The 13,593-nt window shown below is 38.0% G+C and overlaps 1 protein-coding gene across 2 annotated transcripts in view; it reads right to left on the reverse strand.

Annotated features, from left to right (window-relative positions):
- Window positions 1-13,593, reverse strand: part of lgr4 (leucine-rich repeat containing G protein-coupled receptor 4) — a 175,978-nt gene that overhangs the window by 26,683 nt on the left and 135,702 nt on the right. For both annotated transcript variants that reach the window (XM_059975998.1, XM_059975997.1), the window contains exons 4-7: window positions 13,413-13,484; window positions 4,867-5,082; window positions 2,551-2,622; window positions 1,675-1,743 (exon numbers count right to left, since the gene is read on the reverse strand). In XM_059975998.1, coding sequence (XP_059831981.1) covers window positions 1,675-1,743; window positions 2,551-2,622; window positions 4,867-5,082; window positions 13,413-13,484 — 429 coding nt within the window. The remainder of the gene's footprint in view (window positions 1-1,674; window positions 1,744-2,550; window positions 2,623-4,866; window positions 5,083-13,412; window positions 13,485-13,593) is intronic.

Genomic DNA, 13,593 nt, shown 5'->3' on the forward strand with positions numbered 1-13,593 from the left:
GGGGTGCTATTGTACAGGACCGTAAGAAGCTGCAGAGTGTTGTAAATCTAGTCAGCTCCATCTTGGGTACTAGCCTATAAAGTACCCAGGATATCTTCAGGGAACGGTGTCTCAGAAAAGCAGTGCCCATTATTAAGGACCTCCAAAACCCAGGGCATGCCCTTTTCTCACCATTACCATCAGGTAGGAGGTACAGAAGCCTGAAGGCACACACTCAGCAATTCAGGAACAGCTTCTTCCCATCCACCATCCGATTCCTAAATGGGCATTGGATCCTTTGACACTACCTCACTTTTTTTAATATACAGTATTTGGTTTTTTTTTGCACATTTAAAAAAAAATCTATTCAATATAAGTATAATGTAATAGATTCACTTATTTTTTTATTATTTTTTTCTCTCTTCTATATTATGTACTGCATTGAACTGCTGCTAACAAATTTCACGTCACATGCTAGTGATAATAAACCTGATTCTGATTCTGTTTGTAAGCTAACTCCTCAAAAATAGCCAAATGCCGCTACATTTTATCTTGGTCAGATGCCATCTTAACTTTGTACTGTTTGACAAATCATTTGGTTAATTTATTTATTATCAAAGTATTCTCTGGGTTGTTTTGAAACCAAGAAAGAAGACAATGGTAGCACGATCATCAACCCTCAAATCCCTTCTCCCAGCACAAAAAAAATCAAACAGAAACGGAACAAGCACATATCTGGCACTAATCACTTATATTTCCTGAAATATTTCCACTGTGGCGACCCATTTCCTGGCACATCCGAACCTGCTCACAATTAGATAGCCTACGGGGGTTTGCGAGCACAGAGCTTTGGAGCCTCTGCGCCATGGGGGGCCGGTTGAGGGAGGCTTAAAAGTGAGGCTGAAGTTTTCGAAAAAAGTTTTTTCCTTCGACTGCAGTTACTGACTCCGTGTCGTAATTTTAGCGCTGCGTGTAGCACACCGCTACACCACCATGTTAAAGTCCATGAGGAATCCTATGTTTGAAGTTGGTCTAAATAAGAGAACTACATTTTTCAGCAAGTTCTGGTCTAAGACATAAATTGTTTCTCAACTAAACCAACTTATCCAAGATTGCAAGCATTGAAATAAATGCAGTAAAACCTACTAGTCCTCTCATACTTGCCTTCTCACTAGATATGCTGTTCTATTTTCTCCATGAATAAATCTCTCTCTCTGATACACTATCTTTCCAAAACCAAGAGCACCACTCTCCTCTCACATCATCTCTCTAGCTTAAATACTTCCCAAATTAGGATAAGCAACCCTTCCTGCAAGTGTATTTTTGCAAGGCATCCCCTCCCCCTGCTACAATACAGGTGGAACATCATGATCTTCTAGTGTAGGGAAGATCTCAATGACCTAAAAATCTGAAGCCTCTCTCCTGTACCAACCCTTTAGCCAACATGTCCATCTGTCTCCTATAGACATGAGCACGTGGCACAAGTAGTCCTGAAATTACAGCCATTGAGGTCCTGCATTTAGCTTTCTACTTGACTCTCCAAATGTCCCCACCAGTATCCTATCTATTATCAATACCATATGTACCAACATAGATTATGAGTGCTTGCTGCTCACCCTCCCTTTGCACTTGGTACAAAGCATCCTTGACCATGGCACCAGAGAGACGAATAAGTAAACAAGATATTGAACTCACAGTTCTTTCAGATGTGGAAGAGACTTGATTGCTTCAGGAAACTCCATTAGGTTGTTGTAGTTCAAGTCCCTAATAAATAAAAGCAGAAACTGCTATTTAATAATAATTCTCATCACCGCAAGTTTAATGAACACTGACTAAATGGAAAAAAAATCCAGCAATTTTAACCAAGGTGAATGCACCATTGAAATTCAAAAGCAAAACAACATTAAAGCTAAAAATCTGAAATAAAACTGAAAAATACTGTAAATACTGAAGATTGATAATACTTGTGAGGAGAGAATTAGTACTTCAGGCTTCCCATTTATGAGAATTGGATGTCAGATCATAAATCTGAAATGTAACATGAACCAGCTGAGAACGTCCACCCTTATCTGTCACTAATTCAGATTTAAATATTGATTTTTTTGTGCATCATGAAAAAATGCATGTGGATGTATGATAGGAAGGGCATGCTCTTTACTTGTTATAAGTCAATAAAAAAACTTGAACTCAATTTAAAAAGGACAAAAGTGCAATCAATAAATTAGTACTTGCAAGATTATGTAAAAAAATAGAAAATCAAGAATAAAAATATGTTGCTGAAGTCAATCAAACATTAACATTCAGTGAAATTTTTTATTAAAAAGCTCCATTTTAAAAAGTTGAGCATTATATCATGTGAAAGATTCCAATTTTTCAAAACCTGATAATGCTGCCCATTTCTTACAAATGACAAGATCTAGAGGTCATTAAAACTCAACAGGTTAACAAGAAACATTCAGTATAAGTGAAGTGGTTTCAGCAAACATTCAAGTTATCTAGGTTGTTTTTCTGCAACTGTACAATTTTGGTTACTTAGCCGGAAGGCCAAAAGGAAATAAAAATAGTACTTACAGTGTCTCTAGATTGTCAAGCCCATCAAAGCAGTGGATATCTATCGTGTCAATTTTATTATTGTGAAGATGTCTAAAAACAATTGAACAATAGAGAAAGCAGGAAGATCAGCATTAAAATGACAAAAATGCACTTGTGCATTACAATCTCTTTACACATCAACATATTTGAAATAGTCCAGTGCCACAGAAGTAATAATCACATAGTAGAGAAAAGTCTTCAGAAACAGCAATATAAGTGCACAATTAGTTTTGGTGCACTTAGTTTAGAAAACTCGCAACAGAACATAGGGAGAACTTTCCCAACATCTATTGAAAACCTGAGAAATGGGAAAACAGTCATCCCATGATAGCATCCCCAAAAGTTAATACTATTCTGAAGTGATTCAACATGTTAAAAGCTCAGCACAGCTCACTGATCAAACTGCTGAAGGCCAAGGAAAGCATTTTCAAATTAAATATTTACATCAGATTGAAAATCTATTTGGCATCATATTCAGACTAAAATGTTTCAACTTACATGAAGCAAAACTAGGTAGTCATAAAGAACTATGTGTACTCTGCTAGAAACCTGAAAGAAATTGGGGCCAAATGTTGTTTGAATTTCCAGCATCTGCAGATTTCCTCGTGTTTGCTCTTCCATTGAGAGCTACTTTTCCCCTTATCAAATTCTAGATTAAATTATTTCAAGAGTTATTACATTTGGAACAAATACTCCAAATATTGATCTTTGCAAAAGCATTGTTCCCTAAAGTCTGTCAGGTATTTGAGAACTTATGCCAAGTTTATACCTATAACTTCTTACGTACAACCTTCAAATACTTGAGTGCATACATTAAAGATGAGGAGGCAAAAGTTTAAGAAGATACAGAAGAATGTATCTCTGGAAAACACTGATAACTGGAATGTGCTGCCAGAGACAAATATGACAAAGGTATTTTAAAGAATTTTAGATAAATACATCAACATGCAGGGTATGGAAGGCTATGGACATGTACAAGCATAAGAGATGTAATTTAATTGAGCATTATGTTAAGCACAAGCATAGTGGGCCGGAGAACCCGTTCCCACGCTGTACTATTCTGTACCCCATGTACAAGCATATTTGTATTCCAAATTAATTTTTATATTCCTGTACTTTGTAGACTTCCAAAGGTTCATTTTCATTCTAGTTCCACAACTGGCTGTTTCAAACCCCTATTCATAGGGTTCAACAGCATTGAAAAATTAGTAATTGCATATGGGAGGGATGGAAGTCTCAACTTTGAGGATGAACTGTCTTTTTCATAAATGCAAACCCATCATCATATACTTAATTAATCTTCACCAGTTTCCCAATAGCTCATTTCACTTTTCGTAGGTGTTTTAAGAGATAGGTGGCTCCAGTATGCATAGAAGAAACATCCGCGGTGCCAGTTTTAGAACTGTTTATTTCCTTTTAAGGGGCCCTCCACAGTATGTCATCCCTCAGCTGAAGGGTTTTAAAATGAGAACATGAAGAAAAATTTTACAATTCCAAACTAGCAATGGGAATCTTCGAGCATCGATACAATTGCATAGTGCAAAATAGCACATCCCATTTCATATTCTTTCAACTCGATGCATCTGAGAAATGTTTGTAAAAAGTGGAGAAGAAACTCAATGAATTACTGATTATGTAATATATTATATATTTATCCTTGGCATGCATATTGTGCCACCCTATTTCAAAATATTTAACTGTTATTAGAATGAACGATTGTAAATGAATAAAGAATCACCAGTGGGAAAACTAGCGGAAAAAATGTTCAAGGTTGGAAGGTTATATGCATAGATCTGTGGCATACATTCAAATCCAACAATATTACTAGCTAATGAGTGTTATTTGGGTTCAAAAAGAAAATTAAATTATATAAGCAAACTAAAGGTCAAGTGAGTGGAATATGAAGGCAATATGATTTACAGTTTTGCCAAGTTGTTTGTGCACATAAAATTAATGGTGTTGTCTGAACTCTCATTGTACTACATACATCCATACCACTACTGAGCAATTGATTTAATACTCAAAAACATAAACAATAGATTACTGAAACCTAATTAATTGCAACCCAGATTTATCCAACAAACTTGAATTTAAAATTATTTCAAGGGACTCAAGTATGCCATTAGATATGATAGAGCAAAATATCAAAAGGATTCCATTCCCTTTATTGCACAAAATATACATTTAACTCTTCATTAGCCCAATGATGATATAATATTTGCAGTTGTATGTACATTGCATGATTAATTTTTAATAAAGCTTCATAGATATATCATTTATAATGTTTCCACTTACAAGACAACTAGACTAGAGAGATTTGCAAATGCAAAGTTGGGTACGTGAGTTATTTTGTTTAATGCTAGTGTCAAGGCTTGCAGTGCAGGTAGCTTGCTCAGTTGATAAATAGGGATTCGAGTTAGGCTATTGTCGTCGAGCCAAAGATGCCGCAGTTGCACCAGACCTTCAAAACTGTCTTCAGGCACAGATGTGATATGGTTTGCATCCAAACGCCTAAGAATAAAAACAAAACAGTAAGCAAGCATCTTTAGCCCAACTACTTGCAGTAATATCCAATCACCTTCATTCAATATATTGGTGTAATTCTTAATCAGAACAGGAATAATATCTCAATGAAAATATTCAAGAGATCTTATTCCATTTAATAAGGTTTAAAAATAAATTTTATTTTTAGTGGTTAATATCACCAGTTTCAAAGCTATAATTGTAAAACTCATTCCATTTATAAACAAGGTTCTATAAAACATAATGAATTCAAAGGCTCCTATACTCATGTGGTAGTGGGAGGGTGCAAAGAATGACAAAAATTACAATGCTAGGTTGCATTACAATTGAAATCATAGGTTCTATAATTGCTTTTGTATTTGTATATTATTGTCACATACTGAAATATAACGAAAAGCTTTTACGTGCCACCCAGACCATGTAGTACATCATTACAAGGTAGCATAAAGAAAACTGAATGTAGACTATAGCATTGTAGTTACAGAAAAAGTGCAGTGCAAACAGACAAATAAAGTTTACTTGCACTGGTAGACTTGATTTTTTTATGCAGTGCTATATTTAACAACTCACTCAATCAGCAGTAAGGGTGAGAGGATGGGATCTTTGGCAAGTGTGTGGGGAGAAGAGGTTGGCCCAGAACAGACCACTGAGCAGCTAAATCAAGAGAAGGAAAGGCCTGGAAAAGAGCTGGAGGGAAAAAAAAACACTTTCTTCTGAATGGTGATGATTACAGCAAGGGATGTGGGAGGGGGAAAGACTAAGCAGCTCCAACCTCAGAGTGTCATGAAAAACTTTTCAACCTTCATTGCTAAAATTTTTGTGTCATTGGAAATAATGCAACATCATTTAAATTTTAATCCATCACTAATTTCCACAAGAGATCTAGGTTCACTTCTGTTCTTCAAATAGTCATCCTTTTCACAACAGGAATTTCAGATACCACAAGCCTGCTGCCATAAATTTAGCAATGAGGCTTTGCTTGTGTAATGGGTTAGGATTTTATTTCTGTTATGGTCCTACACCGTTACTGGGGCAGGTAAGGCTACTACCTCTACAAATACAGAACTAGTATTAAATGGAATCTTTTCACCCCAAAATGGGTTTCATTCAACACAACTTTTGAAATAATCCAAGCTTATTTCAAAATAGCTCAGAACAAGCCAGGTAAGATTATTATTTGAACAAGATTCTAATGCAATTGATTCATCTGACTGAACGTAACCATCTTTCATTACTCCTCCGAAATTTCATTACAAATCCTTTAAGGAAAAGCACCGGGGATCTAAAGCACCTGCACCTTGGAAGATTAAGCTGCCAGTCCTGTCCCACCCTTGACTCTATTGGTGTAATAACTATTATATCACAGTCCGCTTAGCTTCTTTTGGAGTATTGTGTCCAGTTCTGATTGCTGCATTATAGGAAGGATTTGGAGGTTTTGAAGAGAGTGCAGAAGAGGTTTACCATGATGCTTCCTGGATTGGAGACAATAGCTACAAAGAGAAGTTGAACAAACTGGAATTTGCTTTTCCAGGAGCATCAGAAGCTGAAGGACAACTGACAGAAGTATATAAAATTACTAGAGGTATAAGTAAGGTAGATAATTAGGACTTTTCCTCAGGTAGAAATGTCAAAACCTAGATGGTATAGCTTTGAGGAAAAGTTTAAAGCAAATCTATAAGGGAGGTGATTTTATTGAATCTATATACAGAAGGTGGTAGATGCAAGGGAAAAATTTAGAGGAGATTTACGAGGGAAGTGTTTTTCAAAGATATACATGTGTACCTAATCACAGATGTGTACATAGATATGTAGATGCTTAATATGTGCTGCCAAGGGAAAGAGTGACAGCAATACAAAAGCAACACTTAAGAGGTATTTAGACAGGTGCATGAACAAGAAAGGAATGGATGGATATAAACTATGTGCAGGCAGATGGGATTATTTTCAATTGACATCATTGTTGGTACACACATCATGAGCCAAAGGGCCCATTTCTGTGCTGTACTGTACGATGTTGTAAATATTCATTTCAGCCCTCTTCAACATTACCTAACACCACATACAGATTACCCCTTTGGCTGGCTACTCCACTGCTCTTAACTTGCTTATAGAATGTCTTGGGTTTCTACCTGATCTTACTCCCCCTTTTTGCCTTCCTAATTTCTTAAATTTTCTCCTGCATATTCAATTATCCTCAGGATACTCACTCAGTCCTCTACGATTCATATATTTTCCTAACTGTTAAATAAATAAAAGCATCAGACTAGTCGTGCCACACCCAAATCTTCAAATTTGATTATTCCAAAGCAATTTCTTTGGTTACTACTCAGTCACTTTGCCTGGAACTCTCCACCAGGAGTAAGCATTTAAGAGGTAAATGCCAATCAATCAAGGTGACCAATGGGAGTGCCTAGCTCAGATACTTGAAGGTAGGATTAACTGGGCAGCTTTGACATCCTGCATGGGCACAATGGGAAGAAATGACTCAGTGTCATAAATATCCTAAGGTGAACAAATCAACTGTTAAATACTTACAATTCAATAACCAGTATACACTGATTAAATGCATTTTTGATCACATCTTGATAAACTGAAAAATAATACTTACTGGATTATACTACAATCCAGGATCAGCAATCCAATTGAATACAGTTACATTTGTACTGCTGTTCAGTTTTTGAGTATAATCAAATTTACTTCTCACACAGCAATATTTAATAAAACAAGTAGCACATAGTTCACAGCAGACACATATGTTGCACATAAATCTTACAGTAAGAAGCTGTTCAATTTCCATTAAATATATAAGAAAGTGCTTCTGCAAATGTGTAGTGTTATATGCCATCAATGTTATCTGGCCTTTTCATAAGTTTTGCACAATAGAGTTCAAACCTATTCCTTAAATCTGTGCGACATGCAAGTATGCCAGTTATGTAATATAATCTAAACATGCTATCAATTTGCCTATCTTATAAAGAAAGCAAACAAACCCAGTTATTTGTAACCTGAAAATAAGAGTAAAATCCTATAACAATGTATAGCACAATCTCCCTCCCTCAAACTGAATAGAAACAAAAATCATCGAAGAATAAAAATTTTTAAAATCTTTTCTTAATGCAGGGTGGCATAATTATTCTGGAATAACTTTCAGAATGTTAGTATGTTGAACAATTATAGCTAAAAGTAACAGCATAAAATTAACTTTGATGGAAAGTGACAGCATTTCCCACTGTCCTCAAAAATAAATACCCCGACAAAGGGTCAACAGTCTTCACTTGGAGAATTTCTTGTTTTCGAACACATGCTGCCGTCTGGAGTTAATACAAAGGGACCCTCCAGTTAAAGGTAACAATCTCTGGATTGTTACCCAAGCCACATGGAAATTGGCAAGGGTTAATAAAATTAGAAAGTTTAATGCGTGGCTCAAAGATTGGTGTAGAGAAGTGAGTTTGAATTAATGGAACATTGCCACCAGTATTAGGGAAGGACAGAGCTGTTCCATGGGAAGGGCTCCACCTGAACCATGCTGGCAAATCGCATAACTAGGGCTGTGGTTAAGGATTTAAACTAAGTATTACAGAAGTAGGTTCAACAGCTTAGAAGAGTAAGTATAAAGTAAATAGGAAGGAGTGTACAGGAAAGCCTACAAAAGTCTCCAGAATAAACAGACAAAAAGTTTAGAAAGGGATAACAATTTAATTTTCTTTTAAATTGAAAATGGTGATGAATACAGGACTGGAAGTGTTATATTTGAATGCACATAATATATGAAATAAGGTAGATGTTCTTGTAGCAGAGTTAGAAATTGACATTTATAGCAATTGTAAGCATTGTATACCAACAGTATCGTGTTTGAAAGAAGGTCACAGCTGGGAGCAAAACATACAAGGAGTTTGGAATGGTTCTGGAGGACTGCAAAAATTAAAAATGTCACTCCACACTTTCAGAAGGGAGGGAAGCGAAAAAAAAAACCCAGGAAATTATATACAGTTAGCTTGACTTCACTGGTTGGCAAGATGTTAAGAGTCCATTATTAAAGAGGCTTGGAAATACATGATAAAATAGGCCACAGTCACCGTGGTTTCCTTAAGGAGAAACCTTGCTTGACAAATCTGTTGGATTTCCTTGAGGAAATAATAGGCAGGATAGACAGAGGGTCAATGGATGATGTTTACTTGGATTTTCAGAAGGTGCTACACATGATGCTGCTGAGCAAGAGCCTAATGTATTACAGGACAGATACTCTCATGCATAGAACATTGGCTGACTGGCAGAAGGTAAAGAGTGGGAATAAAGAAGGTCTTTCCTGATTGGCTGCTAGTGACTAGTAATGTTGCACAACAATTGATGTTGGGTCCACTACTTTTTATGTTATATTTTAATGATATGGATAATGGAACTGATGACTTTTGCAGCCAAGTTTGCAGATTATACAAAGGTAAGTGAAGAGGCAGACAGTGTTGAGAAAGCAAGGAGAAAATTCACAAATCAGAAGTGCAAAGGGACTTGTGTGTCCTAGTGCAGGATTCCTGAAGGTTAACTTGTACATTGAATCAGTATTAAGAAAGGCAAATGCAATGTTAATATTCATTTCAAGAGGACTAGAATACAAAAGGATGTACTGTTGAGACTTTATAAGCCCACATTTGGAGTGTTGCGAGCAGTTTTGAGCCCCTTAGCTGTGCTGGCATTGGAGGAGGCCCAGAGGCGGTTTATGAGAATGATCCTAGGAATGAAAGAGTTTACATATGAGGAATGTTTGCTGGCTTTAGGCCTGTACTCACTGGAGTTCATAAGAATCCGGGGGGGGGTTTGAATCTCATAGAAACCAACCAGATATTGAAACATCAAGTTAAAACTGACATGGAAAGAATGTTTCCAATAACAAAAGTGTCTAAGACCAGAGGGGACAGCCTCAGGATAGAAGGTCTTTCCTTTAGAATAGAGATGAGGAGTTATTTCTTTAGCCAGAGGGTGGTGTATACAACAAAGCAAAAATTAATGGGAAGATAAAAAATGGGAAGTTTTTAAAAACCTATAGACAGCAACTAAAAGAATCATTAGAAGGGAAAAGATGAAATATGAAAGCAACCTAGCAAATAATATCAATGTGGATAGTAAAAGCTTTTTCAAGTATAAATAAAAGGAGATTACAGTGGATATAAGACCGCTAGAGAATGAGGCAGGAGAAATAATAGTGGGGGACAAGGAGATGGCAGATGAACTAAATGAGTATCTTGCATCAGTCTTCACTGTAGAAGGCACTAGCAGTGTGCCAGTTGTTGTGGTGTGTGATGGAAGAGAAGCAGATGCAGTTACTATTACAAGAGAGAAGGTGCTCAAAAAGCTGAAAGACCTAAAAGTACACATCACCCAGACTAGATGAACTGCACCCTAGGGTTCTGAAAGAGGTAGCATTAGAGATTGTGGTGGCATTAGGAATGATTTTACAAAAATCATTGGACTCTGGCGTGGTGCCAGAGGACTGGAAAATTGCAGATGTCACTCTGGTCTTTATGAAAGGAAGAAGGCAGCAGAAAGGTAATTATAGACCAGTTAGCCTGACCTCAGTGGTTGGGAAGATGTAGAGTCAATTGTTAAGGATGAGGTGATTGAGTACTTGGTGACACAGGACAAGATGGGACAAAGTCAGCATGGCTACCTTATGGGTCAATCCTGCCTGAGGAACCTGTTGGAATTCTTTGAGAAGATTACAAGTAGGATACATAAAGGGGATACAGTGGATGTTGTATATTTGGACTTTCAGAAGACCTTTGACAAGGTGCCACACTTGAGGCTGCTTATCAAGTTAAGAGCCCATGGCACTACCGGAAAGTTACTAAGATGGTTAAAGCATTGGCTGATTGGAAGAAGGCAGTGAGTGAGAATAAAAGGATCCTTGTTTAGTTGGCTGCCAGTGACTAGTGGTGTTCCACAGGTATTGGGACCACTTTTTATGCTGTGCATCAATGATTTAGATGATGAAATAGATGGCTTTGTTGGCAAGTTTGCAGATTATATGAAGATTGGTGGAGGGACAGGTAGTGTTGAGGAAACAGGTAGGATGCAGAAGGACAGATTAGGAGAACAGGCAAGAAAGTGACGAATGAAATATAATGTTGGAAAATGCATGGTCATGCACTTTGGTAGTAGGAATAAATGTGCGGACTATTTTCTGAACAGGGAGGAAGTCCAAAAACCTGAGATGCAAAGGGAATTGGGAGTCCATGTGCAGAACACCCTAAAGGTTAACTTGCAGGTTACATAGAAACATAGAAAATAGGTGCAGGAGTAGGCCATTTGGCCCTTTAAGCCTGCACCGCCATTATGATCATGGCTGATCATCGAACTCAGAACCCTGTACCTGCTTCCTCTCCATACCCCCTGAACCATTTACTCACAAGGGCCATATCTAACTTCCTCTTAAATATAGCCAATGAACCAGCCTCAACTGGTTCCTGTGGCAGAGAATTCCACAGATTCACCACTCTCTATGTGAAGAAGTTTTTCCTCATCTTGGTCCTAAAAGGCTTCCCCTTTATCCTTAAACCGTGACCCCTCGTTCTGGACTTCCCCAACATCGGAAACAATCTTCCTGCATCTAGCCTGTCCAATCCCTTTAGAATTTTATACGTTTCAATAAGATCCCCCCTCAATCTTCTAAATTCCAGTTAGTATAAGCCTAGTCGATCCAGTCTTTCTTCATATGAAAGTCCTGCCATCCCAGAAATCAATCTGGTGAACCTTCTTTGTACTCCCTCTATGGCAAGAATGTCTTTCCTCAGATTAGGGGACCAAAACTGCACATAATATTCTAGGTGCGGTCTCACCAAGGCCTTGTACAAATGCAGTAGAACCTCCCTGCTCCTGTACTCAAATCCTTTTGCTATGAATGCCAACATACCATTTACCTTTTTCACCGCCTGCTGTACCTGCATGCCCACCTTCAATGACTAGTGTACAATGACACCCAGGTCTCGTTGCATCTCCCCTTTTCCTAATTGGCCACCATTCAAATAATAATCTGTTTTCCTGTTCTTGCAACCAAAGTGGATAACCTCACATTTATCCACATTAAATTGCATCTACCATGAATTTGCCCACTCACCTAACCTATCCAAGTCACCCTGCATCCTCTTAGCATCCTCCTCACAGCTAACACCGCCGCCCAGCTTCATGTCATCCGCAAGCTTGGAGATGCTGCATTTAATTCCCTCGTCTAAATCATTAATATATATTGTAAACAACTGGGGTCCCAGCATTGAGCCTTGCGATACCCCACTAGTCACTGCCTGCCATTCTGAAAAGATCCCGTTTACTCCCACTCTTTGCTTCCTGTCTGCCAACCAATTCTCTATCCACATCAATACCATACCCCTAATACCGTGCGCTTTAAGTTTGCATACTAATCTCCTGTGTGGGACCTTGTCAAAAGCCTGAGTTGAGGTTGAGTCAGTGGTGAGGAAGGCAAAGGCAACGTTAGAATTCATTTCAAGAGGTCTAAAATACAGAGTAAGGATGTGATGCTGAGGCTTTATAAGGCACTGGTGAGCCTCGCCTTGAGTACTGCATAGTTTTGGGCTCCTCATCTTAGAAGAGATGCATTGGCATTGGAGAGGGTTTGGAGGAGGTTCAGAAGGATGATTCCAGGAATGAAAGGGTTATCATATGAGGAACATTTGATGGCTCTGGGTCTGTACTTGCTGGAATTTAGAAGGATAAGGCTGGAATTTAGAAGGATAAGGGGGGGATCTCATTGAAAACTTTCGAATGTTGAAAGGCCTAGACAGAGTAGATGTGGAAAGGATATTTCCCAAGGTGGGAGAGTAGAGGACAAGAGGGCACAGCCTCAGGATAGAGGGGCGCCCATTTAAAACAGAGATGCGGAGAAATTTGAACTTGTGGAATTTGTTGCCATGTGCAGCTGTGGAGGCCAGGCTGTTAGGTATATTTAAAGCAGAGATTGATAGGTTTTTGATTGGACATGGCATCAAAGGTTATGGGGAGAAGGCCGGGAAATGGAATTCAGGAGGAGGGGAAAAAGGATCAGCCATGATTGAATGGCGGAGCAGAATCGATGAGCCAAATGGCCTCATTCTGCTCCTATATCTTATGGTCTTATGGTCTAATATCAGTTCAAGTAAATCAAACATGATTGTAGCAGAAATAGCTGCAAACAGCTCTGCCTATGAAAATGCACTGGAGCAGACAACATTTTCTGGATTTCCACATTAAATTTTATCCATTCAAAAACCTAAAATTGCTGTCTGATTCATAGAGGAATAGTGATACAACACAAAATCCAGATCAGTACTTACAATGACTGCAGTGTTGAAAGTCCTTTTAGGGCTGCACTTGGTACAGTTTTCAACTGGTTGTTCTGAAGCATTCTATAAAAGAACAGCAGACCACTCAATTTTCAGATATAGTATGCTGTTAAGTATATTAATCGGTGCAGAAAGTGTCAAAATACAATCAAATACTACTGCACATTCACTC

This window comes from Hypanus sabinus, chromosome 7 (genome assembly GCF_030144855.1).
Source record: "Hypanus sabinus isolate sHypSab1 chromosome 7, sHypSab1.hap1, whole genome shotgun sequence".
Taxonomy (NCBI): domain Eukaryota; kingdom Metazoa; phylum Chordata; class Chondrichthyes; order Myliobatiformes; family Dasyatidae; genus Hypanus; species Hypanus sabinus.